Consider the following 26,121-nt stretch of genomic DNA (forward strand, 5'->3'; position numbering starts at 1 on the left):
AAGCAGAAGAGTAGTAGAAGTGCTAATATTTGATTGAATCTGATAATATGGTATAATTACACATCTTATTATAGATTTCTGGAATGTCACTGTCATTTGTTGACATCAAAATAAATAGAAATAATCATAAAGTCTTAACTTTCAATGGTTAAACCAGTTTTTAATAAATGTTTGAATGTTGTGTGTGTGCATGCAACATACAGAGAGAAGCTCTTTCAGTCCCAGTCGCATGAGCTCAGAGCGTATATGAATCCTGAAGTCCAGCTCTTCGCCTCTGCTGATCAGAGCATTGATCAACTGCATGCAGCCACCCTGATTTCACACATAAAAACACTTTCGTCAAGCACAGAAAACATGCAGGATTCATACAGCAGATGAGACCTTCATTTACAGTCAAGTTAAAAAAAAACCCCAATTAGGATACCCTATGAAAACATATTTAAACACATGGACATTTGAGCTTTCTTGGATCAACATTGAGAGATGAAGGTAATAAATTCTGCAAAAGAAGAATGGAAACATTAGCAGCTTGTTTTGCTCCCCTATTAGAAGATGAAACATTTATCATTCAGGTCATTGTACCTAGTCCAATTTGCATTCTACTTTGCATGCTTTCTAAAATCTAATTTGTAGACAAAATGCCTCTCCTCTTGAGACAAAACACAGACTCATTAAAATGTGTGTGCATTACCTTGAGTGCAATGTTAGATTTCTGCATGCCAGACAGTAGAGGCTGAAATCTCTCAATGTCTCTTTCCTCAGACAGCTCCGTTATGGACTCCAGCACACGCTCATGACTGCAACACAAATCACACAACGTTCAAGCCATTATCCCATGGGCACAAATACAGGCATGGTATGGGCATTATGATGATTAGATGCAGCTGATAGTCTCAATATGCCCAACACCAAGTACTACAGCACTTGTAATAGAGGTTTTATAATAACCACATTTAAGATAAGACACAAATATGCATGCTCACTCACATACATTCCCCTTATACCATTATCCACAATGTGGATGACCCAGGTAACTGCCTAGGGGATCCCAGCGACTGAGGACCCCCCAAGGAGAAGAGGAAAACACTTTACTTGAATGGTCCATTGTAGATGCCTTGTAGAGGCTCACCTGACATTCAACTAACATGTAACTAAATGCAACTACCTATTGAATGCAACTCTTACACCTAACCCTAGTCTTAATCTTACCCTTTTAGGGGTTAGATTTAAGGTTTATGATGGGATTTATGGTTCATTCGAGCGTAAGGTTAGAGTTAGGGTTCGGTGCAGGGTTACATTCAATACAGTAATTTATATTTAACTTACAGTTCAATTGCATTTAAGAAATATTCAGCTGGATTAGTTGAATATCAGGTGAGCATCTATAAGGCATCTATAATGGATCATCCAAGATAAGTGATATAATATATATATATATATATATATATATATATATATATATATATATATATATATATATATATATATTATATGTGTGTGTGTGTGTGTATATTGAGCATCCACATTGTGTCTAGATAACTTAAGATGCTGGTATCTTAACGGACTATCAACCAATGAATAATAGAATTACTGCACATGTAGTGCCATTGCTTGATTTGTGTTAGGATATGGTCAACAGATAAGCGGTACGTGCGATTAGGACAGTGTTATGTTTTCAGAATTCCCCAGGGGTGCCAAGAAAAGTAATGAACACACACAAGCAATATACACTCACAGGTTGTCGGGGTGCTCGAGAATGCAGATAGCAGACAGCAGTTTGACAGCGTCCACCATCATATGAGGGACACTGGGATTAATGGCTCGGACCAAGAGTGAAATCCCGTCAGCAGACGTCAGCATGGCTTTCAGACCGTACTATAAAGACAGCAGAAAGACAATCACAGCTCAATTCACCATTTATATATATATGTAAAATGATGTAAATATATTTTATTAAACTATGAAACTACGGGGAAAAAAAAATAACAAGGCAATCCATGCATTAATGAGTGAAAGAGTTAATTTCCCTTTTTGAATGTGGCAGCTGTTTTCTGCCAAAATGACTCTGAATACAACCCATTATCAATTTGATCAAAAACTGAACTGAGAAATTGAAAATTAAAGTTTTTTGCTTCTTCTTCCTGTTTGCTGATTCATAGACTTTTTTTCTTCATTAATTTGAACACTGTGTCCTGTATCTGTGCTGCATCTTGCTATCAGCATGCCAATAAACCACAATTGGTGGTGTAGCTCTAGATCTTAATGAGCACAATGGGCCAGGAAAGATACTGCAGAAAAATAGTGTAAAATGAGAACACAGGACATTCATAGTGAAACTGTGTGAAACAAGCAAATCTTTTCTATTTCACTGAAGCCAGTCTGCATATTTCTTTACAACAGAAGGTAAATGTCACCACCCCTTTTCACTTTGAATCATGAAAAGCCTGAATAGCTCTAGAAACACCATACAAGTATGTATAAGTGGAGCGCAGAGGCAGGGCAACTGATATAGGCTAAAGAAAAAGAAAGTGTGCAACATTATTTCTAGTATAATTAGCTGCTAAAGCTACAGTCATTAGAAGCTGAAAAAGCACTACAACTGAAAGTCTTTGTTGATGTGCTAAAACGGCTCTGCCAGCTGCTCTGATTTCTGATTAGGGCTTTAAGGAGCATTACTGTAAAAAATCCGTATAATAAGCAACTAAGCTGTAAGCTGAAGAGAGCTAGTTTGTCAGAACGACTCTGGCTGTAATCCTCCAGCGGACTGGAGTGTGTACAAGACTTGCTGTATCCTCGCTTACCTTGTTGTTCATGAAGGCTTTGAGACAGCGGATGATCTCGTGTTGGCACTTTACCGAAATGCTAGAATTCCTAAAGGTGGTTGGGGAAGGGGGGGCACAAGAGAGCAAATACTGAATACAAAGTAAAATTAAAATGAAATAAATATAAAGTAATATAAAATGCACATGTATTTATATTTATATATTGCTATTAAGCTTAAAGCTTTTTTTTCTGTTAAGGGGAGGTCTGATCACTTGTGTAAAATAAATAAATAAATAAAAATTAATGATCAAATAAATTAATACAAAATTATTGCCACTTTTTTAATGGCTGCTAGGATTAGCTGGCTTATTTTGAATTAAATAATGTATTATTTGCATAGTTTCTTAATGTTTTGCCCTTTTTTATTTTTGGGCTTTTAAAATCATGATTACCCATCTAGTTAATGAGAAAACTCAAGGAATCATGTACATAGAGTCAGAACATTACCCCATTGCTAATACAATGAAAAGTAACAGTCCTATACCTGTTCTACTACACATAGTGAAGTGTTTGTTACAAGGTAAAGCACAGTTAGAGCTGTGTTATGAATGCGGAAAAATGTCTCACGGATATTCATCCTTCTCTTCCTGGAGCCTCTTGAGAAAGCTGAGCAGAAGAGCCAAACCCTCATCTCCAAATGTCTGCACCCAGCTGTGTCACAGCACAAACAGAGTTATCATGCGCATATAAAGTGTGCTAAAATGAGAGCATGAGTGTAACAGTGAAAAAGAGTCAGTCTGGTGGGGTGTGTGTGTTACCTGACTGGGTTGTTGTTAAGGGAGACTCGTAGAGACTCAAGGCAGCTCAGCAGCTGTGTGTCTCTGGGTTCAGTTCTCAGTTCCTGAATGTACATCACTGCAGACTTTGAGCTTTCTTTCTGGTTCTGACCCTGTCACACACACACAGATATTTACAGCATTTTCTTGACAACTACAACTTATATTTACATTCACATTTATGGCATTTAGCTGATGCTCTTATACAAAGCGACTTACAAGGTTACTCATATTAACGAGGTGGGCCAATGTAGTGTTAGGAGTCTAGCCCAAGGACTCTTATTGGTGTAGCACAGCATAGTCACCCAGACCGGGAATCGAACCCTGGTCTCCCACATGGTGTTGTAACCCAGTGGCAGGTAGTGGTGTTATCTGTTGCGCCACACCAACCACATGTCTATGAACATTTTTATTCTATTAGCATCTAAGTGTGAGATTAGACAATATCCTTTGTTGCCCAAGTTAGACTCACCTGCTCAGTTCATTACATTTGCAAATGGTGCTTCTGAATACAGAAATTATGGAGTAATCATTGTCCATCTACCCTCATACGGATCATATGAAAGTAATCATATGCATTTCCCCTGAGTCAAGAATGGAAATATGTACATTTCCAGAGACCTTTCAGAGCCATCATTCCGGTTTAAATACCCCAGACTTAACTTAGAAGTTAAACAAGCTCTTGAGCTGAAACAAGAGTCTTGTGTTTTATAAACCAGTGCAGTTTTGTAGGCTCTCTGGAAACAGGAACTCCACCCTGTGAACACACCTCACCAGTTGTGCTCGATAATACCACTAAAGGTCCCCATAATATACTCTATGATGAGGATCACAGAGCCAGAAGGTAGCAATACTAGGTATATGAGCATGCATCTCTGCAAGAGCATGTCTGTGTGTGTGGCTTACAGCTGTGGATGTGTGTAGGTACTGGGAGACCATCTCTCTTTTTATGCTTATGTCCTTCTGTCTCAGTGGCCGCTGCTTCTCCTCATTCAGGTTCATATCCACCTGGAGAGAGAAAGTGAAAGAAAGTGCATAGTTTGAATCCTTATAATCACATTAGGGCTGCTCAAAATCGTTTCAGCGTTGCAATGTATGAATGTACAGTAGTCACATCGCAGGACGTGCCGTGTCATGTAAGGCAAATCAAATCATGCACATTACACTAGGACTTATAATAATAATACAAATGGAAGGTCAATTTTACTCTGATCGTGGATACACAGAATGCTTTAATAATTATCAAAACATGTTGGATCACTGACTTCTGGAAAATCTGGAAAAAATGTCTGTATTTTTTAATATCTCAATATTTATTGCAGAACAACAAAATATCACAATGTCAGTTTTTATCAATATCGTGCAGACCTAATATAGCTCAGTTTTGTGTGTGCACACACTCATATATACTGGGGCTGTCATTATCAATTACATTAATAACTGATTAACCTACTGATTACTTATACTACTATATATATATATATATATATATATATATATATATATATATATATATGTTTTTAAAAAAATGACTGAAATGAATGTCTATTTTCTAACATATTCAAATAAATGCACATCTGTGAAGAAGAGCAGGCTCAAATTCGTCCAAAACAATGTGAACGATTAATCCAAATATAAGAAATGGTTTTTTTTGCATTTATAGCTGCCAATGTTCATGAAACAGGTTCCTTTTTCACTGGGATTTGCATGCTCATTAACATACTCCATTAAAGAAAATCAATGACCCCCACGAGTCCCTTTTCAGACATGCATGGTAACTTTTACTGACATTACCTAGAGGAGCTTTGTGTGTAAACACAAATGCCCAGATCAGTTGTACTGGACATTACCCGGATTTTATCCTGTCAGCCCCCTAGTACAAAGTCTGAGTAACGTGCGCCCACATGTGAATAAAAAAAAAAAAAAGTTATTTCTTAGTAAGTTAGATAGTTAGTTAGTAAGATTACATAATTACAGATGAGTTGGTAGCCTTGTTCTCCAGCTATACACTACTTGTGTAAAAGTGTAACTCTGGGTAAGGCCTTTAGCCTTCTAGTGCTAGCAGCATTGTGTGATTGGGGAGTTCTATCTAGTGAGTGAATGTTGTAAATGACTTAAATGGGGAGGAAAAACTGGAGGAGTGTAATTTGCTGTAACGCATATCAGGATGAGACAAATATTTTTTCAGTGCTGTATGGAGGGCTTGCCTGTAAGCAATGTTTCCACCAGCAGGAAAATATTAGCGATTCATCTATCAAGTGACTCAAAGTATTTAAAAGGCAAACTTTTAATCACTGTTAATCTCTAAACTTCTTTTCTACGTTTAATCCGGACAGCCTTAATATGTAATCAGTGAATTCAAGCTCCTCACCAGCATCTGCTCAAAGAGCTCCAGGATGTAGTCGTCAGAGTGGTCCTGCAGCATGCCAGCCTGCGCTGGAATCTCATACTGTGCAGCAGACGAGTGCCTGTGGCTCACCGAACTGGACTTCTCCTTTTCCTTCTTAATCCTCATGCTGGTGAACCGCTCCAGCTGCCATATGGTCAAAAAACATGATTAATTTCCCATGTGGAAACTACATACCCATCACTTCTATACATAGATGCATTATGCATTATGTCAGATTTGGAGGTTTTGTTCCAAAAGTGACATATCCTATCTGTGACTAAACCCTCATCTACAACACCTCCTTCAGATTCTGGGTAATCACATACACTCCAAGAAGGGTTCTGTTTACTACTGAAAAGGGTCTCTTTGCTTCTTTCGGTGCTATACAAAAACATTTTTAAAAATGTTTCATGTAGAACTATTGGCAACAGGTTTGCCACCAATGCATAAAAAGCCCAGTGAGGTCCAATGAAGAACCATCTGAGCACCCAAATAGTTATCAGAGTTGCCATGATTTGATACAGAACCACTGCCTTTATTTAAAGACTTCTTATTATGTGTGCACTACCCCAAATTTCTAAACTACTTATTACAAATATTTTATTTATTTGTAAGTGAAGCAGATTTAAATAATATTAACTGACCCTCTCATCCCACCCACAATATATTCTATGCTTCTGCTTCTATGGCCTGTTCCACACACACAACCATCTCTGCATGACATGAGCTACACAGAATTTCTTTTCATTTCACCACCCAGGCTAGAGCATAAACTAAGGAAGGAGATCTGTAGAACTCCTAGTATAGAAGCACTGCACAAACACTGCATGTACGAATGCAAGCTGTAGTGGTTGCTTGGTCACATCGCTCGCACAATGCAGAGATAATGTGTGTGAAAGAGGCCCATGTTTTTATGCAATGCCAGCAGCAAAGCCAGAACAGATAAAAAAAAGTGCATCCAGCAGGTGGCACTGGGGGACATCTATTCATGACACAAACTTATAATGTGAGCAGCACAAGCATGAAGCTAGACAATTCTCAAACCAAATTAATTCTCAGAATCAACCATATTCTGTGGTAGAAGTTTTGCATTGCATTCAATGCAAACCTCTCAGATTGAGAAAATATGTTTTATACAATAGACATTTGTTGTACTTGAAGCTTACAAGCTTTACCCCTGAGCTCTAAAACTAAAAAGACTAACATACTTGTAGTAAAACACACACACACACACACACAATAGCATGTCAAAGATAAAGTGCTTACATTCTTTTTTGTGGGAAAAGTGGAAATATGTAAGAAAGTGCAGTCAGTATTACATTAGAGGTGCATTCTGAAAGACAATGCTGCAACTCCTTTCCCTCTTTGTTCATAAACATTGATCTCTTGCTAACTAAGTAAATGGACAATCAGGAAGCATCTCTCTTAAATATGATGTGTGAGACCATTAGTGATGGTATAATATTTAGTTCTTGTTCAAATATTTTTGATCAAATCAATGTTGAAACATGATACTTCATTGGATTGTACTTAATAAAAAGTTAACATGAAAAATCTCCATTCTAATTTTAGGTTGACTTTAGGTTTGGTGAAAACACACAGAGTAAGATGTATTAACGCTCAGTGAGCAGAGGAAGGCCCTGTTTGCAGTTTCTCTCTACACAGAGGCAGCATTTCTAATCTTTCAGAATGCAGTATAAACATGGGTTGTCTCAGAGGGCCTTACAGCAAAGAGAAGGCAAGTTTCAACACATTAGCGCTGCCAGACAATGCAGTCAACAGCTTACAGTAGGTTGGTGACGTTAGAAACAGATGCATACAGGGACGTCAAGGTTAAAAGGTCAAAAGTAGTGGTTGTGTTATAATGCGTCAGATGATGGTGGGTATAGTGCTGTTATGGAAACACTAATGGGGTTAGCCACACAACACAGAAACGTGACTGTGTGTGTGTGAGCGCATATGGGTAAGGAAACAAGCACACACTTATTCACCTACCTCATCAGGAATGAGTCGTTTGAAGGTCTGTACGAAGGAAGGAGAGAAGGGGGAAAGATAGAAGAGAACAGCAAAGAAGTGATCAAAAGAAATCCATTGATTCATTGAAAATGGAAAAAAGAGATTATATACACTTACTAGTATAAGGACAAAAGTATTGGAGCACTTAATAAAATCAGGTGTTTCATTCAGTCCCATTGCCATGGGTATATAAAATCAAGCATCTAAATCATGTGGTCTGTCTTTACAAACATTAGTGAAAGAATGGGTCATTCTAAAGACCTCACTAAACTCAGGAATTGGTACTGTAATATATGTAATATATAAACAATGCAATATAATAGTAGTAGTAGTAGAAATGTGAAATGTAGGTACTGTATAGGTACTGTGTAGGTGTGTGTAGGTGTCCCAACAACGTTGGTCCATCCATAACCTGCATCTCCAATATGGCAACTTTACAGCAGAAAGGAAAAAATCTTAACTTTCAGTGGAAGACAATGTAAAAAATATATATTTTTTCTCCAGTCATTTTGGAGCATTTCTATTGGTCCATTCATTATTATTATTATTCACATAATACAAAAAACTACCAGACTCACATTAGGTCAAAAAGTGAACAGCAAGGATGGAGATACAAGATTTTTCTGACAGCGACTAATTTATTATTATTTATTATATATGTGTGCGTGTGCACAATTACGCTTGATTAAATAATAATGACAGCCCTTTTTTATATTTTACTGAATTAAATCTCAAAATACAGCAAAAGACAGGAGAATAATCAATTATTCGTATTCAGAAATTCATTAGGATATTACATTGCGTATTGAGCAGAATCTCCACTAAACGTAAAAACTACTTCTAAATGTAAAGGAATAGTGATCTTTAAAATCCACAAATGGCAAAATAAATAGATAAACATAGATTGCAGTGTCCTAAACCAGTCACAAGAGGGCAGAGCAGTCTGGCAAATATTTCTGAACCCAGCAGCAAAAATAACTTTACCACCATCACACTTCTGCAGTCAATGAAAAAACTGCTGAAACAATGTGTGTTTACAGTAAGTGATAAGGCACTGGCTTTTTTCTTTTTTTAACCCCATTTTGTAATTCATCAGAAAAATCAGACAATCTCTAACAGTGGTATTTCAGATATCGCTGTTCTGTTCTAGCTAACTGAATGTGTAGTTTGTGGGACTGTAAAGATTCTCATTGCACCAAGCTGAATGTAAACATCTTCAAACATGGCTGACCTGAGTCATGAACACCCTCTTGACCACAGAACGTCAGCTTTCAACTCATCCTCATGGTTAGTCAAGCCTTCTGCTATTTCCTCATTTTTCTGATTACTGTTTCACTTAAAACTACATCTCCAGCCGCTTCCAGACATGCACATTACGAGGGGGTCCACAGAGACACAAGACAGAGTGTAATACTGCCATTCATCTCAACAGCACTGAAGATAATGCAGGCTCCTTGTGCAAAGTCCACCTGACATCAGAAAATTTTGCTTGTGGAATTACCCTAAATTCAGAGCAAAACAGACCTGATGACATGAACGTTAGCCACAGAGAAGGAAAAAGGAACACTGATTGATCAATTGTTTTCAATAATAAAGTCCCCCAACAGAAGCACGAGATATAGACTTGAATCCATCCTTGCATAAGATGATGTTGTCAGAATGCAAGTCATGTAGCTCATAAGGCTGGGACTAAACATTTCTTATGTTTCAACACAGCACAGTCAGGCTAAGAAACTGCAAACAGTTCACAGTCCACACTAGGTCTATACTGCGTATACCAGAGGACAAGGTACAAAACAGAGCAACTACCAATAAACGAACCATCAAGTTAATCCACCAACTCAACTCAAAGAAGCTTTATCTGCAATGATGTAGGAAGGATTCAGGAAACACTATTTTAAGCACATACAGGCACCAGTATGCCTCATCATACTCCAGCCAAGCACACACTGTGCACACAAACACCTCACCGGCAGACATTAGTAGAACTGGTGTGGCAATGTTGGGTTCTGCTGATTATTAATTTGAATGAGGAGCTCCTTCAGCGTTTTAACTCCAATCATGGCTTGTCTTACCAGCTGTGATGTGCAGCTCATGGCTAGCTTCAGAAAAGAGCAGACTGCCTCGTAACTGACAAAACTACTTATAGTCCAAGCAAATTCACAAAGTTTACACAAGTAGACAAAAACAAACAAAACAAACCCCAGTTCACTTTAAATTTTAAATTTTCATTTTAATGCATTTTCATCTAAAATAAATTACAAACTAATACAGCTTATATTGCCTATTAAACATATTGTAAAATGATCATTTAAAAAAGTACCAGTTCTTTAACAAAATGTTGGTAAAGGCAGACTGCATGGCTAGGTGCTTAATTGGTAAAGCATTTACTAGGATGGCCTACTGTAGATGCTCACCTGACATTTAACTAACATTTAACTAAATGTCTTTTAAATGCAACTGAACACCAAGTTCAATATAAATTACTGTCTATTGAATGTAACCATGCACCCAACACTAACCTTAACCTTCACCTTGACCTTTTATTGTTAGTTTAAGGGAGATATTTAAGTTTTAGGTTAAGGTTAATAGATTGTCAGTTAATAGATATTCAGCGGAATGTTACCTGAATGTCAGATGAGCATCAACAAGCCAACAACAGACCATCAAGGTAAAGTGATACCGCTTCATTTTCTACACCTATGGCAATGGGACTGAATGAAACACCAGAATTAAAGGATTAAGGTGTCCCAATACTTTAGTCCATATAGTGTATGTTTGATCGGTTAAACCTCAATATATTTTAAGTGTACATTGCACAACTACGTTGCCTATAATATCCCTTTCCCACCCAGCAGACAGACAGATTGATTTGAGGTCTGCTACCCTTTCCAAGCATGACTAGTTCCCAATAACTTGTATCTATGTACATTTTACATATCCCCTTTCTCTTTGTTAGCATTTTAGTATTGGCCATAGCTGTGCTGGAGTTTGAGAAGTATAACATCCCCTGAATTATTCTCATTTCGATATTTCACGGTCATGCATTACATTGGCCACCTAAGGGGAACCTTGTCAGTGGCTTTATGGTGGGGGAATCCTACACACAGGTAGATACCCGCTAGGTGTAGACCTGTGTTGAAGCCATCAGAGATCTAAACACAGGAACGGCACCCGTGGACAGCTTGTGTTAAATTGTTAAACCATGCATTCGGTATTACATCTGGGCCGACAAACCACCTGGACGGGGTATAGTCTCCAAACTTTGCCAGACAGCCACAAATTGGCAGAGATTTGAAATGAGGGGTTGTTTGAAGAGACTACGGGGGCCCATTTGTTAAAACATGCTTATGGTTTGCAATTGAGAGTCACAAGCTGCAACAGAGTGTGTTCTGGCCATTTCTTCAGACTTATTTCTAACAGATTGTTGAGCCAATCTGGGGTGCTTGATTACTTGGTTAATTTGTATTTGTGTGTGTGTGTGTGTGTGTGTGTGTGTGTGTGTGTGTGTGTGTGTGTATAAAACTGAGCTGACAACTTGACTGCTTGATCAGTGTATCAGTGTGACTGCTTGATTGTGTATCAGGATACAAGGTAGAGGTCCATTATTTTAACTTTGGGCACGGAGTAGTTAACATTAAGGCATAAAGGCAGGCTTTACTTTAACAAAACACAGATCAAGATCAATGGCAACTCCACAATGAGGATGGCCAGGTGGCCCAGGGCCCCTACAAGAGTTGTTCACATTTTTTTAGTACTTGTCCCTGGGTTCTCTGTGACCCTACTGGATAACACAGATTTCATTACGGGGATTTTAATGAAAACAACAGCCACTTCAAACTACAAAACTGTGAAAATGACCTTTCCAAGTTTAAGAAACAATTCTTAAAAGGGAGTAATGATGAAAGACAGTCTGTCGTGTTCTGAACCGTATCAGCACTTTCTAGCAAAAGTAGATAAAACGGGTGCCTTACTAAGATACATACTAAGCATGCAAGTGACTCATTATGGCATAATTACAAGGGTGTTTAAAAAAAAAAAAGTGAATCTTGAATCTTAAGAGTGTGAATGCATCTCTGTATTCTCTGCACTCCTGGTCAAGGCAATGAGACTCAACGTAAGGGAACAGTTCCGGTTACAGTGCAACAAAATGGGCACATACGCAAATACACAACCACCCTACTTTAGCTTGAGTACACAAAAACATCCATCCACATATAAACATTCCTTCACACCAAGCAATTTTCTCATAATGCAGGTATGCACAAACAGCACATAACCAAATCAGTACAGGAAGAGGAAGGTAATTGCTGCTTCTCTTTCCGCAGGGAAATCGCTAATTGTGGTGCACTCACCAGAGCAATAAGACCATCACCAACATTCCCTCTTCCACTTAGACCTCACTAAGACCTTATGACCTTTTACATTAAAGGAGAAAGAGAGCGTTGCATGGAGCCATTTTTCTATATGATGCAATGCTGTGCCGATGATAAAGAGTCAATTACACGCCTGACGGGCGACTCGGCATAAAAAGGAAATGAGTGCTGGTCAATACAGAGAGCTCTCCATCACCAACACTTGCTCAATCACAGAGTTAGGGAATGCACCGCTGGCCGTAAAACATACACTAGAATACCAGATGACAGGCCAGACACTAAAGGCCAAGTTGAGATAATTACACAGGAAACAAGTGTTTTAGAGTACATACATATCAAACATGCAGGCAGCACAGGAGGAAAGCTGCATACCAGGATCCTTTGTGTGTCAAATATTGTCTCATATACTGAACCTGTGAAAAGCTGAAAAGGTGGTTCATGTTAAATTATGCATATTCCGTGTACTTATAAAAAAGAAAAAACAAACAAACAAAAAACTCTTAACCTGGGAGTAGCTATTTATTTGCCAACAGCATATAAACCCCTAAATTATAATTAGATTATATTATTACTCATTCGCCAGTTCATCAGCAGAGATTTAATGCATTTAATAAACTCCGGAAGAGTAGCGCGTCCCACACTTTATTCATTTACTGCATTTGAAACCCTACTGAAATAAGTGTTGTTTGTATCTACAATTGTACTCATAGTAGACATAAGCAAGCGATATTGCAAGAGAGAAAGCAAGCAAGTGAAAGGGTGTGAGCGAGGTAAGCGAGACAGAGGGCGCGAGAGTGAGCAAACAAGAGAGCGCAGAAGAGTGCGTGCGGGCGAGTGAGCGTGCGAGAGAAAGCAAGAGCGAGAGAGAGCAAGAGCGAGAGACACTAAACCTGGCCTTTTAAAACGAAAGTGTAGTCATGCGAAAAGTCTCTCTTTGTCCTTTGACTAAAATAACCTAAATCTATTTACCAGAGCCACTAGGATCTGCAGGAACACAGGAACACCCACATGCACCACACTCATTTCAGGCCAAGCCTTTGTGGCGCAAGGATCACATTCAGCACTGGGGCATTAACCCTCAGGTCACTGGGGTTGTACCCTCAACGGTGCAGCCACACTACCTTTAGTCAAGGATCATCACATTCTTTTACATCTGTTTCATTCTATTGTATAACAGTTTGATTATGGAAGTGTACAGATTGGCTTTTTCCTCTTAGGCAGGTGAATGCAGTGCACCTTTAAGATACCTATATTTGGAGTTCAAAGACTGTTTTGTACCTCTGAGGGTACATTAACATTGTTTGTACCTTGGAGAACTGAAAAGCTACAGTCGACCTGGCCCCTGAAAGTCGAGAAGTTGAATCATCAGTCGGAGACAGAGTCAGTTGCCTGAGATTGCAGTTGAGATGTTGAATGAGAGACTGAAGGCAAACATTTGCTTTGTCCTCTTAAATTTCAGAATCTGTGTTCAGTTTAATTTATTTATTCATTACATCTAAGATTTATTAATATCTAGTGAAACATACAGTTGCCTAATAAACCTGTAAAAGACAAGATATTAAAAATAAATAAATATATATATAAGGGCTATCATTTCAATTAATCCAAATGGTAGTCCGACATTATATGTCAGTAATTAAAATGCTCTGCCGCCTTTCATCATATGCAGTGTCTCATTTACTGATTTTTTTTAATGCCGGGCCAGGTATAGGCAGACAGTACATATTTTTCCCTACAGCGTACCAACTCTTAAAACTGCTTGTAGAACTTGTAGAGGTCAAAGGCAGCACATAAGCATGAATATACTATCTAGAACCAAGCCTGAGCTTTTCTAAACATTTTAATGGTAAGTGATGACCCAGAAATGAGGCCTGCACTTTGAGGCTGGTTTCTTATCTGGGATAACTAATGAGTTTTAATTAGCAGTTTGTTTCCGTTTCCGTCAGAGGGAGAGCAGACAGGCTTCAGCTTATCATGCCCTTTTGGCCGTTTTGCACTCCCCTAACCAAGTGATTGGGTTTGCTGCACATATGAGTGATTGATATGACTGACCGTGGGTAAAGGGAATTAGCATCTTGGAAACTAACAAAGCTGTGGGATGTGCTAGTGCGACCGCAGCGATGCCGGAGGGGAACAACGACTCCAGCAAGTGGTACGGAGCAATAGGGCAACAGAGCAATTGAATATAATGCAACTGCAATATTATGCTGTTAAAATGGGACAACACAGAAAGAGTGCACACACAAAGAAAATCTAACTAAAAACACAGGCTGGTTGGAGGGCTTATTTGCATATTGGAAAATTCTGCCATATCAGTTTTGCCTTCACTATGTGAGTAAGTGGGACTGACTGCTATTTTTACTATCCATGAACAAGCACACAAACATCCTGGCCCTTTTCTAAAAATGGCAGCGTGGGATTTGGGCATTTTAGGTAATGTGTCGTAATCCACATTGTTTCCTTTGCTACAAGAAGACCATAACCCATGGACCGAGAGAGGGAGAGAGGGAAAGGGGGACAGAAGTGATGTGAGGTCACCAGTTAGGCCGGAACAGACACGCCCGTATAAGTGGCAAGCCACTTCCTGTGCAAAGTTCTTACAGGAAGTTTGACTCTGTCAGGTTTACGCTTTCAATATGTCCATAATTTCAACACAACAAATACAGGCTGTGAAGCAGACAAACAGCCTAAACCAGAGAGAGAGCGAAAGAGAGAATACAAAAAGACAGCGCAGTGGACAAATAAGTGCTAGAAAAAGAGCATGAGACCATGAGACAGCGAAAGGGTGTGACAGACAGGCAAAGAGAGACAGACAGAAAGACAGTGAGAAAAATAAAGTGTGAGAGGCAGAGGGGGGGGGGGGGGGGGGACTGTGAGAGAGAGGAACAGAGAGAGAGAGAAAATCAGAGAGAGAGAAAGCATGCGAGAGGGAGAGAAAGATAAGGACAGCTTGGGTATAACTGTACTGAGTATACTGCCAATGAATGTGTGTGTCAAGCAGACCGCAGAAGGTGCCTTGTGTGTACAGCAGGAAGTCCTTTATGCTAAATTAGACAGTTTCCTCTGAGCGTACTCTCGCTTGCTCTTTTTCCTATTACACTCACTCATTCACTGTCTCTCTCTCTCTCTCTTTCAGCAGCTTGGTCAGCCTTTATTGATGACGCTTCACTGCACAGAGAGGACCAGTTTCACGCATGATTGGTCACCTGCCTCGAGCTTTTCACACACACACACACACACACACACACACACACACACACACACAGTGAGTCAGCTGCAGTCAAAACGATTTTACTTGACAAGTCCTTATCAGGCTTCATATAAGACTGATGAGAGAACAGTAGAAAATACCTGTGTCAAAATGAAAGAACCGGAAATCACTGTTACCATAACGACTGGTCCTCACCCAGTAATCACATGAGAGTTAAGGGGGTTACCCAGACACTAAGTGCTAATGGGGTCACCCAGACACAAAAGCTGTCACTACAACAACGGCCTGTCTTGCTTGGTGACGGGGTGTGTTTGTGCGCATTCCGTAGCAACAGTGTGTTTGCATGTTTGCTGATCTGGGACGCCAAACAATTAAACAGAACTGCATGATAAGACTGTGGTTATTATCAGATCACACCTTCAGCATGACTAGCTACAAAAGACTCCAACATGATGTGATTCCACTCTTTCCGATGTCAGAAATGTAGTCATCAGTCTACATCAGTGATTGTGTTAAAGCAGCACTGTGTAAGAATTGATATTTCTTGCTCCTGAAGTCATCATCTCTGTAAGCGTCTGAGTGGACTGTCGAGTATGCAGGTGCCACTTCAACATGCATGAATAATCTACGTGTTCGGTTAAAAATTTTTTTTACGACCTTAGTGCGCTCACACCCAGAAAACGGAAAAGGAAGTTGAGTCACAGGTTCAACAATAATGCTGTTCTGTTATGAGCAAACAGAGCTACAGTGTATAAGTGTGTGGCACACGCACATGAGGAGCTCTGATTAAATTGTGGAAAAAAAACAAAGGACCAAAACAACCAACTTCATCCTTATGCTGCCCCCCTCCCACCTACACTCAACAACAGAGGCCCCCTGTGTAAGTGCGCCGTCATGACGCAATGAGAACTGGCGTTTCTGCTTAGGAGCCCACAGTTTGAAAAGAGAAGTGCGGCAGCATGTGGTTATGTATGCATGTGTCTGTGTGCGTACACTGTGGAGTTGCTCCACCTTTCCATCCGCTCCTAAACAGCATTACTCATTAGACAGTTATAACTGTTTAAAGAAACTTTATTCTCAAAGGTAAAGAACCAGGTAACTCTACCTCCCTGGGCTGTTTAACAGACCACCACTGCTGTCCAGTTTCAGTTTCTATTCCATACTTCTCAAGCTTAAGTAGTCAACTTTCCCTGCATGCTATGCCGCGTCTCCTGATAGTAATTGCTACAACATTTTATTTGGCTAGTTTTTATTGACATGAATACAGTATTTGCTATTTCTATTAACGCACCAACATTTTGGAAGTTTATGCTAGCATTATGCTGCCTGTCACAGTTACCTAAAAAACTAGCGATGCACCCACATGCAACTGGCTACATTGTCCTGTAACAGCTACTCTGCTGAATTCAATCCTAACTGAATTTACAAGATTTCAGAATTGAAATACAATGTTTCTATAACACCCTCAATCCTAAATGTCATGTAAAAAGGAAACACCCTATGAAAGAGAAACACCCTTCTCTTATGAAATTCTATACACAGTTCCTGAAGCCAGTGCAGAAATCAGAATTTTGAAGTCTAGATAACACCAAACACACGCTTTGCACATGGGGAGAATGTTCCAGTGTCTCCAATCAGTTAAAGCAATAGGACTATTTTATTGTATCGAGATAAATTGAGTTATCGTGGTACACAATATGCTATTGTGGATATCGTCAGAGCTTGTAGAACACTGATTAACTGCAAGTTTCATTACAGAGAGTGCACTCAATCTTATTTAATTCAATAGAGTGAAGCATACTTTAAGTAAAAATCACAGTGCTTAGTATGGGAATGTGTTTGTATAGCAGTTTTTCCTAAAATGTCACACTGTTGGTGCATTTTGTCTACAAAGCAAAATATTGCAATAAATATTGTACATCGTAAAGAATGTCTTTAAATATTGGGATTTTTCCATATCGCCCAGCTCTAACATCAGTCACACATAGGTATGGCATTCAATGTTTGTTGTTCTAGGTTTCCCCATTCTCTCTGGTCTAGAGAGTGTCCTCTGGTTTAGATAGTTTTACAGTGTTCTCGCTATTTATACCACTCATTAATATTAAGGGATGCTGGAAGTTCACTAACAAGAATGTTAGTGGTGGAATAGAAATTTGAGGTCACTGAAGCTGCTGCAACAAGTTTCAACTCAACTGTCTGTCATTTGAATGACAGTTGGAGGCAGGAAACGTTTTTAGCATTACTGGTAGTGTGCAGTTTCACAATTTAACACGGTCATCACACATTTTTAGTACTGTCATGGTGTCACTCAGCTTTGTGTTCAACACGGACTTCATTTCCATAAACCCACAAAAACACACAGCCACAGCACACTCAGATAACAGTCCGATTATCATACATACACAAATACACAAAGTCACTGCTAGAGTTCTGGCATATGTCACAAACCCATTAATCAGGGTTTGATTCACATGCAGTCAGCTGAGCACACACACACAGGCAGATACATGTGCACATACACAAAAACCCATCCAACCACAAAGACCACAAAGAAAGAAGGCAGGCACACACACACAGTGAAACATACACTTAAATACTGTAATCACAGTGATTTAGATGCCCTTACTTCACCCGTCGCATTTCACTATAGCAAGCTACTTACTGCCTCTCTCTGCTCTCACCAAACACACACTGAGGAAGCCCTGACTGACAATAGAACAGAAATGTAAAAGCCACACATCTAAAAAACCATCAACACAGTTACTAGAGGTTTATTTTTCATTTAATTTTGTTTACTCATTTTAGATAGCTGAACTGGCTGGCAGATATGCCTTATTTATCACAAAATACACACACATTTGTTTTGTCTTGTGAAAGGGAAGTTACCCCAATAAAATGTTCCACAGGTATATGCCATGCCACACATCCAAGAACACACACTGTCTGCTCAAATGAAAAATAGCACACAGATGAATACATCTGTAACACACATTTTGTACTGAAAACTTTAATTAGGGTTAAAATTTGTGATTACTTGTGATTACCTACACCAAGTAAGGTCACTGATATTTTAGTTGTTTGACAGCACCAAAATACATACATTTACATTTGTCATGACATGCAAACACCTTTATTACAGATGTTCATGAAGGCAGTTCAACACATCACAGAACGACTGTATCTCTACTGAATACACACACATACAAACCGTTGGACCTGCTGTACTGTACCGGGCAGTAGTAGATTAGTGCTAATCATACAAGGGAAAATGTGAGAGTCAAACTGCATGACTGACAAGCTAATCCTGCTTAATCCCACTGCTGCAACACACACACACACACACACACACACACACACACACACACACACACACACAATTCTCTGAAGAGGAACTCCGGTCTCCTGTCTGCTTGTGTGGCATGTTGTGATATAATCTACAACAATGCATCATCAGCCTCTGGAGTAGACCCAAGTCCAGGTGTAACAACACTATAGTTTTAGCTGGAGATCCCACTCTCTTACAAAACACATACATGGTGTGAATCAGCAGAGCAGATAATTCACTGAACTAACTAAGCAGAACACATTCTGCCCAGCAGAGCACTGAGTTTACATTACACCCCAATGACCACAGCACAACCTGCATGGAAACACCAGACAACATTTCAGTCCCAGTGGTGACAAACACCTGACACATGAACTCAGGATGTTAAAACCCCAAACGATGTAGTCTATCAAATCAGAACCTGGCTTGTGTTTCTTTTTCACAACAACCTCTACGTGTCTTGGAATTATACTGTAGAAAAAAAATCTACTGCAGTCAAATTGAAAGCGGTTTTTAATGCAAACACAAAATGGTTTACATCATACATTTACATTCATGACATTTCTGACACTCTTATCCAAAGTGACTTCTTTCTAAAACATGTTACACAGGTAAGAGATTGTAGCATTAGCAGTCTTGCCCAAGGACTCTTACAGCTGTAGCATGATGAGCTTAACCGAGGAATTGAGCTCTAGTCTGTCACATTGAAGATGGTACTGTTAATCGCACTATGCCACACAAAGCATTTGATGAGTGTGGTAATTTCACACATATGAGGCCAGTTCTGCAAGACTAAGACAACATACAGTCTTGTAAAGCAAATCATGGAGGTTTCAGCTCAAAACATTTTGAAAAAAAAAGAATAAACTTTTTTCCTTTTTAGTCCAGACACCTAATCTATCAACAAACACTTGTCACTCTATAAAAGTAAGAAGTGTGTTTCCCACAAGTCTGATAAGAAACAGGGCTCGGAAGTACAGACAGATGCGAGGGATGAGGCGACAACTGTGTCCAAAACCACAGACTACTACCCCACACATGATATGCTAATTAAAGCACTACTAATGGTGTCATATTATTTTCACACAGTATTAAGTAGTGCTGCATGCATGTGATTGCTGGACACAACTGATCTGTCGGATTTTAGAGATGGCCTGTTATGTCTGTGGGAAGAGCATCTGAGCCGGAGACTAGATGAATCATAACTGACACTCTTCTGCCATGCACACCCACCTAACAGCATGGCTCCTAGCAGCCAAATACTAATGTAATGGCTTTGAATGACCTGCTGACTAGTGCGCTTTTAATTTAGTGTTATTAAAACTAATCTGCATATGCTGAATCACACTTTCACACCAGACATTGAACAGACAAGGTAGTGTGTGACCATACCGCTGCACAACAGCAGAGCCCATCGCATGAACAATCTGCTACTTAAAGCGGAGCTCAATCTTCAAACCAAACAACACTGTGCATTGTTTGTACACTATATTACGGTGTATTATGGGATTGCTACAGTGCACTGAAAATTCACACCACTAGAAAATGGCTGAATGCCAAAGTAGAGCACTATACAGTGAATAGGGCATAGTTTCAGACAGCTACTGACTCAGAGGACACTGATCAACAACTCGATTAAAATTCATTCATGGCAGCATAATTCTTCAGCATAATTCAATATTCTTCTGTTATTCTGTTACAAAATTTAAAAAGTGGAAATCAGAGTGTGTGAATGTTCTCTGTCTTTATTATTTATCAATCACTGTTCTGTTTGAAGTGATATGACTGAAAAGATTTTAGCCTCATTATGGCCTCCCCTCCCCATTTTAGAACAGATGAGGATGGTGTTTCAGTGTGGTTGGACAGTTTAAAACATGTATATTATACTGCTTAATTCTGTACAGGATGTACCAGCTACCTCAGGTGGCAATTACATAACACTATGTGGGTTTTATTGCACCCCCCACCCCCTTAAACTGAACAGTGAGGTCCAAACCACTGTGTGTACCAAAAACTTGTGTGTCTTACATACTTAATTGTTACACTTTTTCACAGTATATAGGTGCAATGCATGACCAATGATTTTTTCAGGTTTCCTATACTTGCCAAAGCAAGTAACTGAATGAAAACCACAGATCAAGCAAACAGAGGTTGAGATGAGAACAATTTTTTTTAAATGTAGATAAGCTGATGTCAAATATAATCAGACATTTACACATTTACTTGTTACACTACTGTCTTAAAAAAAGATTACATAATGGTAGCGGCACAGAGGCAGCTGAAGCAAGTAAGGGAGGCACTGAGAGAATCAAAGGAAACTGGCAGCTGGAGTAGACGGGTACCAGGAACGTGTTTATGACACAGCAGGGGCCTCCATCTATCAAAGAGCGAGAGAGAGTAAAAGAGAGAGCGAGAGAGCAAGAGAGAGAGAGAGAGAGAGCAAGAGAGAGAGAGCGAGAGAGCAAGAGAGAGAGAGCGAGAGAGAGAGAGAGCGAGAGAGAGAGAGAGCGAGAGAGAGAGAGAGAGCGAGAGAGAGCGAGCGCGAGAGAGAGCAAGAGCGCGCGCGCGGGAGAGAGGGAGTGCACAAGCACATGTTCAGGGGCAAGAGAGTGAGTGAGTGACTGAGTGAGAAAGAGAGAGCATGAAAAAGCCACAATAAAGATCATTTCCTGCAATATGGTCAGACGCGACAACGTACCCATGTAGAGTCATTCCTAAGAATACAGACGTATTATGCAGTAAGGGTGTAACCTTGAGCCTGGAGGGTGCATGATGCAGCACTGATCCACAAAGCAAGGGTGCAGTTGAACACCATTTTCTGAACTTGAATAACTGCTGTGTTTTGAGCTAAGAAGACCTGGAGTTTCTGCTGAGTCACCATAGCCTATTCCAAGCCACAGGTGCACAATGGCTCTGGAAAACTAACAACCTGTGGAAATCGAGAGCCTGTCTTGCTGAACATCAGAAAAGCCAGACATAACTTGCCATAATGCCCCATATACATTTTTTTTTTTTTTTTTTACAATAAGACCGTAAAATATAATTTAATAATAAGACTAAATCAGCATGAAGGCATATTTATATGTATTAGGTCAATATATACACTGCTACTGTTGGCCTGTTAGTATGATTACACTCATTTATTGATAAAAAAATACCACCAATTGTGTTTTTATTAGGGATGCACTTTTTTTTTCTTTCCAATACAGATACTAGATTTTGATCTGCCGATACAGAGTACAGATATCAACTCACATGTATTGACATAAATACTCAATATATGGCAATACATTCTGATATTTATTGTGTTTCACTTTTTATAGGTTGAACTTTTTTATATCTTATCCCAAATAAGATGTGGGTGTTCTAATAAGTTAATAAAATTTTCTGAATAAGGTAAACATTATATCCTACCCTGAACACAATTCACAAGTTTAGGTCAGATTAAATCCCCATCATTTGATTAGCCTAGTGGAGAGCTGATTCCATTATAGCCCAGTCATTAAACGAACACATGTTTGAGTCTTTAAACACTAGCACAGTCACCAAATTGCTACATACTAAGCCCTAGGCCTACAGTAACACCCCCCATGACGGTGAAAAGTTCATTTCCCACTAGTAAAAAAAAACAAAAAAAACTTTCATACAAACCATGCATAGGATGAAACAAGGCTGTTTAGAACCACTGGCTTTATCTGTTCAGTGCTGCAGGCTGAATGGTAGGTTTAGGTTTTAAGATATGATAGAACAGGGCATTAGGTTTCATACACTGAACAAAACAACTTGTTTTAGCTCTTATACAATCTGGCTAAGCCAAGCAGTTATGGCACAGCAGACTTTAAGTGGCATTCCCAATTCTGTTCATTATTACTCGATTAATTACACTTTACAATTAATGTCTGCACAGTCCATTGTCTCTAGTAGTGTCTTGGAGGTGTGGCAAAACGGTTTCCAGGTGGAACTCAAGGGTGCGAACTTCGTCTCCGCATAACATTCATCAACATTCATCAATTCTAACGTACCTATAAGCTATTCTCTGTGAACCGTTCCATGACGGTTTAGGGTGAATACATGAACCAGCTCACCCCTAAGGAACAAAGAGTTATGACTTACTCCAACAACAGTCTGAGAAATGGACTAACTCTGATCCACTTTCGCTTAAAGCATCTTTATTTATTATATAAATATAATATTTATTTTTTATATTATTTAACATAAAATGTATTCTTGCCATCTTCTGTGTTATTGCACTTTACCTAAGGTAGATATAGTGGTCAAACCTGGCTGACCAGATGTGTGTTTGGTCAACTGTGCTGTTGCTTGGCTGTGGCCAATGGAGACCTAGCAACAGATACCTAAACATAAACAGTACATTTTAAATTGTTCAGGAAAGCAAAAGTCAAGTGTTAACTGCAACATATGAAACTGTGGAAAGAAGAGAAACCAATTAATCAAAAGGCTGGAGTTACAAACACCTCCTCTCACTTCTGTTTCTCATCTCCTCTCTATCAGAGCACCTAAACCATAGGAAAATAATTACGTAATAATAATTAAGAAAATGGTAAATTGTTTTAACCCAACTTTAACAAAAGAAAGCTACAGATGCTGGAGGTAAATTCAGAACAATTAAAGATGACTGCATTAGTTTCTGTTGCTCATTAATAAGACACAGAGAAAAGAACTAAACAAAAACTGAAACAACCATTTCAGTGCACTTCCCAGAGACCAGTGAGCTGGAGAAGGAGCTTAGCAACAAGCCACAAGCCCAAAAGCACTCTTACAAATGGTTAAAGGATTTGACTTGATGAGATTCCAAGGACTACCAAGAGATTCCAAATAAAAGGTAAGCGCCCACAGAAAGGGACATTTGAGCATCTGTATGTGTGTGCGCACAGAGCTGTAGAGAAGGCCAAAGCTCGTCTAATGGCAGCCAAAGGCTTTCGTGTGTCCCTAAGCTGAGCCACAGAGAATAGGGCAGTCAGTCAGACCATGGTACTGTAATACAAGACTATGGTAACAGAGCCAGTACCCATGATTCACTTTAGACACAAATGGATAGGAACACCAACACAGAGAAGAACTTGGAAATGCATGCGGAGATTCTGAAAAACACCCAGCATACCTGCAAGCACAAACACACTTACACTTGGTGGTGCTGAATGATCAGTATACCGGCAATGATGCAAAACAACATTATTAATTTAGCACTGGCAGTAATGATCATTTTTCCCATCCTAACTTGTATGTATTACAATGCATGTTGTTTAAAATATTCAGAATTAAATAAAAATTTGCCAAAGTTCCTTTGTGGAAACGGGCATTCAGTCTGACGTAAAACAGAATCAGCATAAACATTAATACTGCCTGCATAATGTTGAGTAGGTCCCCCTTGTGCTGCCACAACAGAACTGACCATTCGAGAAATGTACTCAATTTCTAACATTTTTGAAGGCATCTGAAGACTTCTGAAATATTCGGTATCAAGACGTTAGCAGCAGATCCTTTAAATTCTTTAACTTCTGAGGTGAGACCTCCATGAGAATCAGTGAGCCTTTGATGACCAGGATTGTCACCACCTCACCATTTGTCCTTTCTTGGACCACTTTTGGTAGGTACCAAGACCTGCCTGGTGTTTTGGAGATTTTCTGACTCAGTCGTCCAGCCGTGGGAAAAGATAGGAAAGAGTGGGATTGTAGGATATAATCTAATAGTAAAGGGCATAAATCCATTATTACAGGTACAAAAGGGTGAGAAATGTGAAATAAGGTAGGATTACACCTGCTGTATATAATCAGAGGCCATGGCCATTTCTCACAACAGCAAATCCAAACAAATCAGTTCATTGAGAGCCAACCGAATGAACCAATGAGGCTACTCATTCATCAGATGGCACTGAATAGCAACACACATTGTAAAGTTCTATAGAGAAAGGACAACTGCAAACTGAAGAACAGGGGTGTATTTAAAGTACCACGTGTTGCAAGAGAATGCCTAATTAACTGTAAGGAATATGTTGCTAAATAACACCCGTCGTGTTTCTCACACACACACACACACACACACACACACACACACACACACACACACACACACACACTTTTTCTTTAGTCTGTACTGACAGGTGGAAACACACAGTACTTGGCTGCACACAACAAGAGGGCCAAAAACTCCAAGCCTTGATCCACTTCCAACTGAATGGTTCAATTCCCTAATTCTAGAAATGCATTTCTATGCACCAAACAAGGGAATTTGAAGCTTTGACTCATTGTATCTGCTGGAGGAGCTGCTGCCAATAATTGTTTTCATCACCCTGTCTGATGCATGTTGACAGTAAGCACCTTTTCACACCTGCAAGTCCGAAACAAGGTCCCAATCAATTTGTGTTTTACACTGCGTGTTTACTTATATACTTGCTATGCTAGTTTGGTCAAAGGTGTAAGTCAGGTTTGCCGTTTGGTTTTGAGAATCGTTTCCTGTGTATGGCTGACATTACCAGAGTGGCGACGCTCGCAGCTTGAACTGAATCACCAGGATGCAGCAGCACAACCGAAACACGACCACAACACGGCAATCACAGCCATGTTGTTTTTCTCACTCCTCCCCCACAGGATTCTAGGAGGATGCACTCTGAAGTTTATTAAGGTGACTTAATAAAGCAACTTGTAATACATGCCAGCTAGGCCAGAAAAAGCACATTTGTTTCACACTTGCTTTTTCTCACTTTACTTCCCTCGTTCTGTCTTTCTCCACCAGCTAACCTCAACTGTATATTCACTTTAAGCTCACCCATGCTCAAAAGCTCAAATGCACTTTTAGGAACTGTTCAATTCATACTGTGTTATAGGATGTTCTCTTACTGTAGACTCACTGTAATAACTGGATGGATGGGCTAGTCTTCGCTCCCCACATGCACATCCACGATCCTTGGGCATCCATGAACCAGTCACTAGTACACCGGTTGTCATTCCTTGGACTACTTTTGGAACTGCCTGATATATCTCACCCCTTAGCAGGTGCCATTGTATCAAGATAATCAATGTCATTCACTTTACCTCATTGTTTTGAATGTTAAGACTGACTGATGTAAATGCGGCACTATAGCATGCCAGAGGAAATAAAAAGAAAATAACAGAGGTGTAGAAGATAAGCAAACAATGGTTCAACAGCTCTGGCTTTTAGGAATGCCAAAAATCAATAGCCTCAGG

General features: G+C 39.5%; 1 protein-coding gene across 1 annotated transcript in view; it reads right to left on the reverse strand.

Annotated features, from left to right (window-relative positions):
• LOC140549628 (protein diaphanous homolog 1) overlaps positions 1-26,121 on the reverse strand; it is a 126,494-nt gene that overhangs the window by 94,454 nt on the left and 5,919 nt on the right. Inside the window, exons 2-10 of the mRNA XM_072673377.1 lie at positions 7,984-8,010; positions 5,971-6,132; positions 4,506-4,607; positions 3,582-3,712; positions 3,391-3,474; positions 2,802-2,871; positions 1,736-1,875; positions 692-797; positions 202-312 (exon numbers count right to left, since the gene is read on the reverse strand). Coding sequence (XP_072529478.1) covers positions 202-312; positions 692-797; positions 1,736-1,875; positions 2,802-2,871; positions 3,391-3,474; positions 3,582-3,712; positions 4,506-4,607; positions 5,971-6,132; positions 7,984-8,010 — 933 coding nt within the window. The remainder of the gene's footprint in view (positions 1-201; positions 313-691; positions 798-1,735; positions 1,876-2,801; positions 2,872-3,390; positions 3,475-3,581; positions 3,713-4,505; positions 4,608-5,970; positions 6,133-7,983; positions 8,011-26,121) is intronic.

This window comes from Salminus brasiliensis, chromosome 2, assembly GCF_030463535.1.
Source record: "Salminus brasiliensis chromosome 2, fSalBra1.hap2, whole genome shotgun sequence".
Lineage (NCBI taxonomy): Eukaryota > Metazoa > Chordata > Actinopteri > Characiformes > Bryconidae > Salminus > Salminus brasiliensis.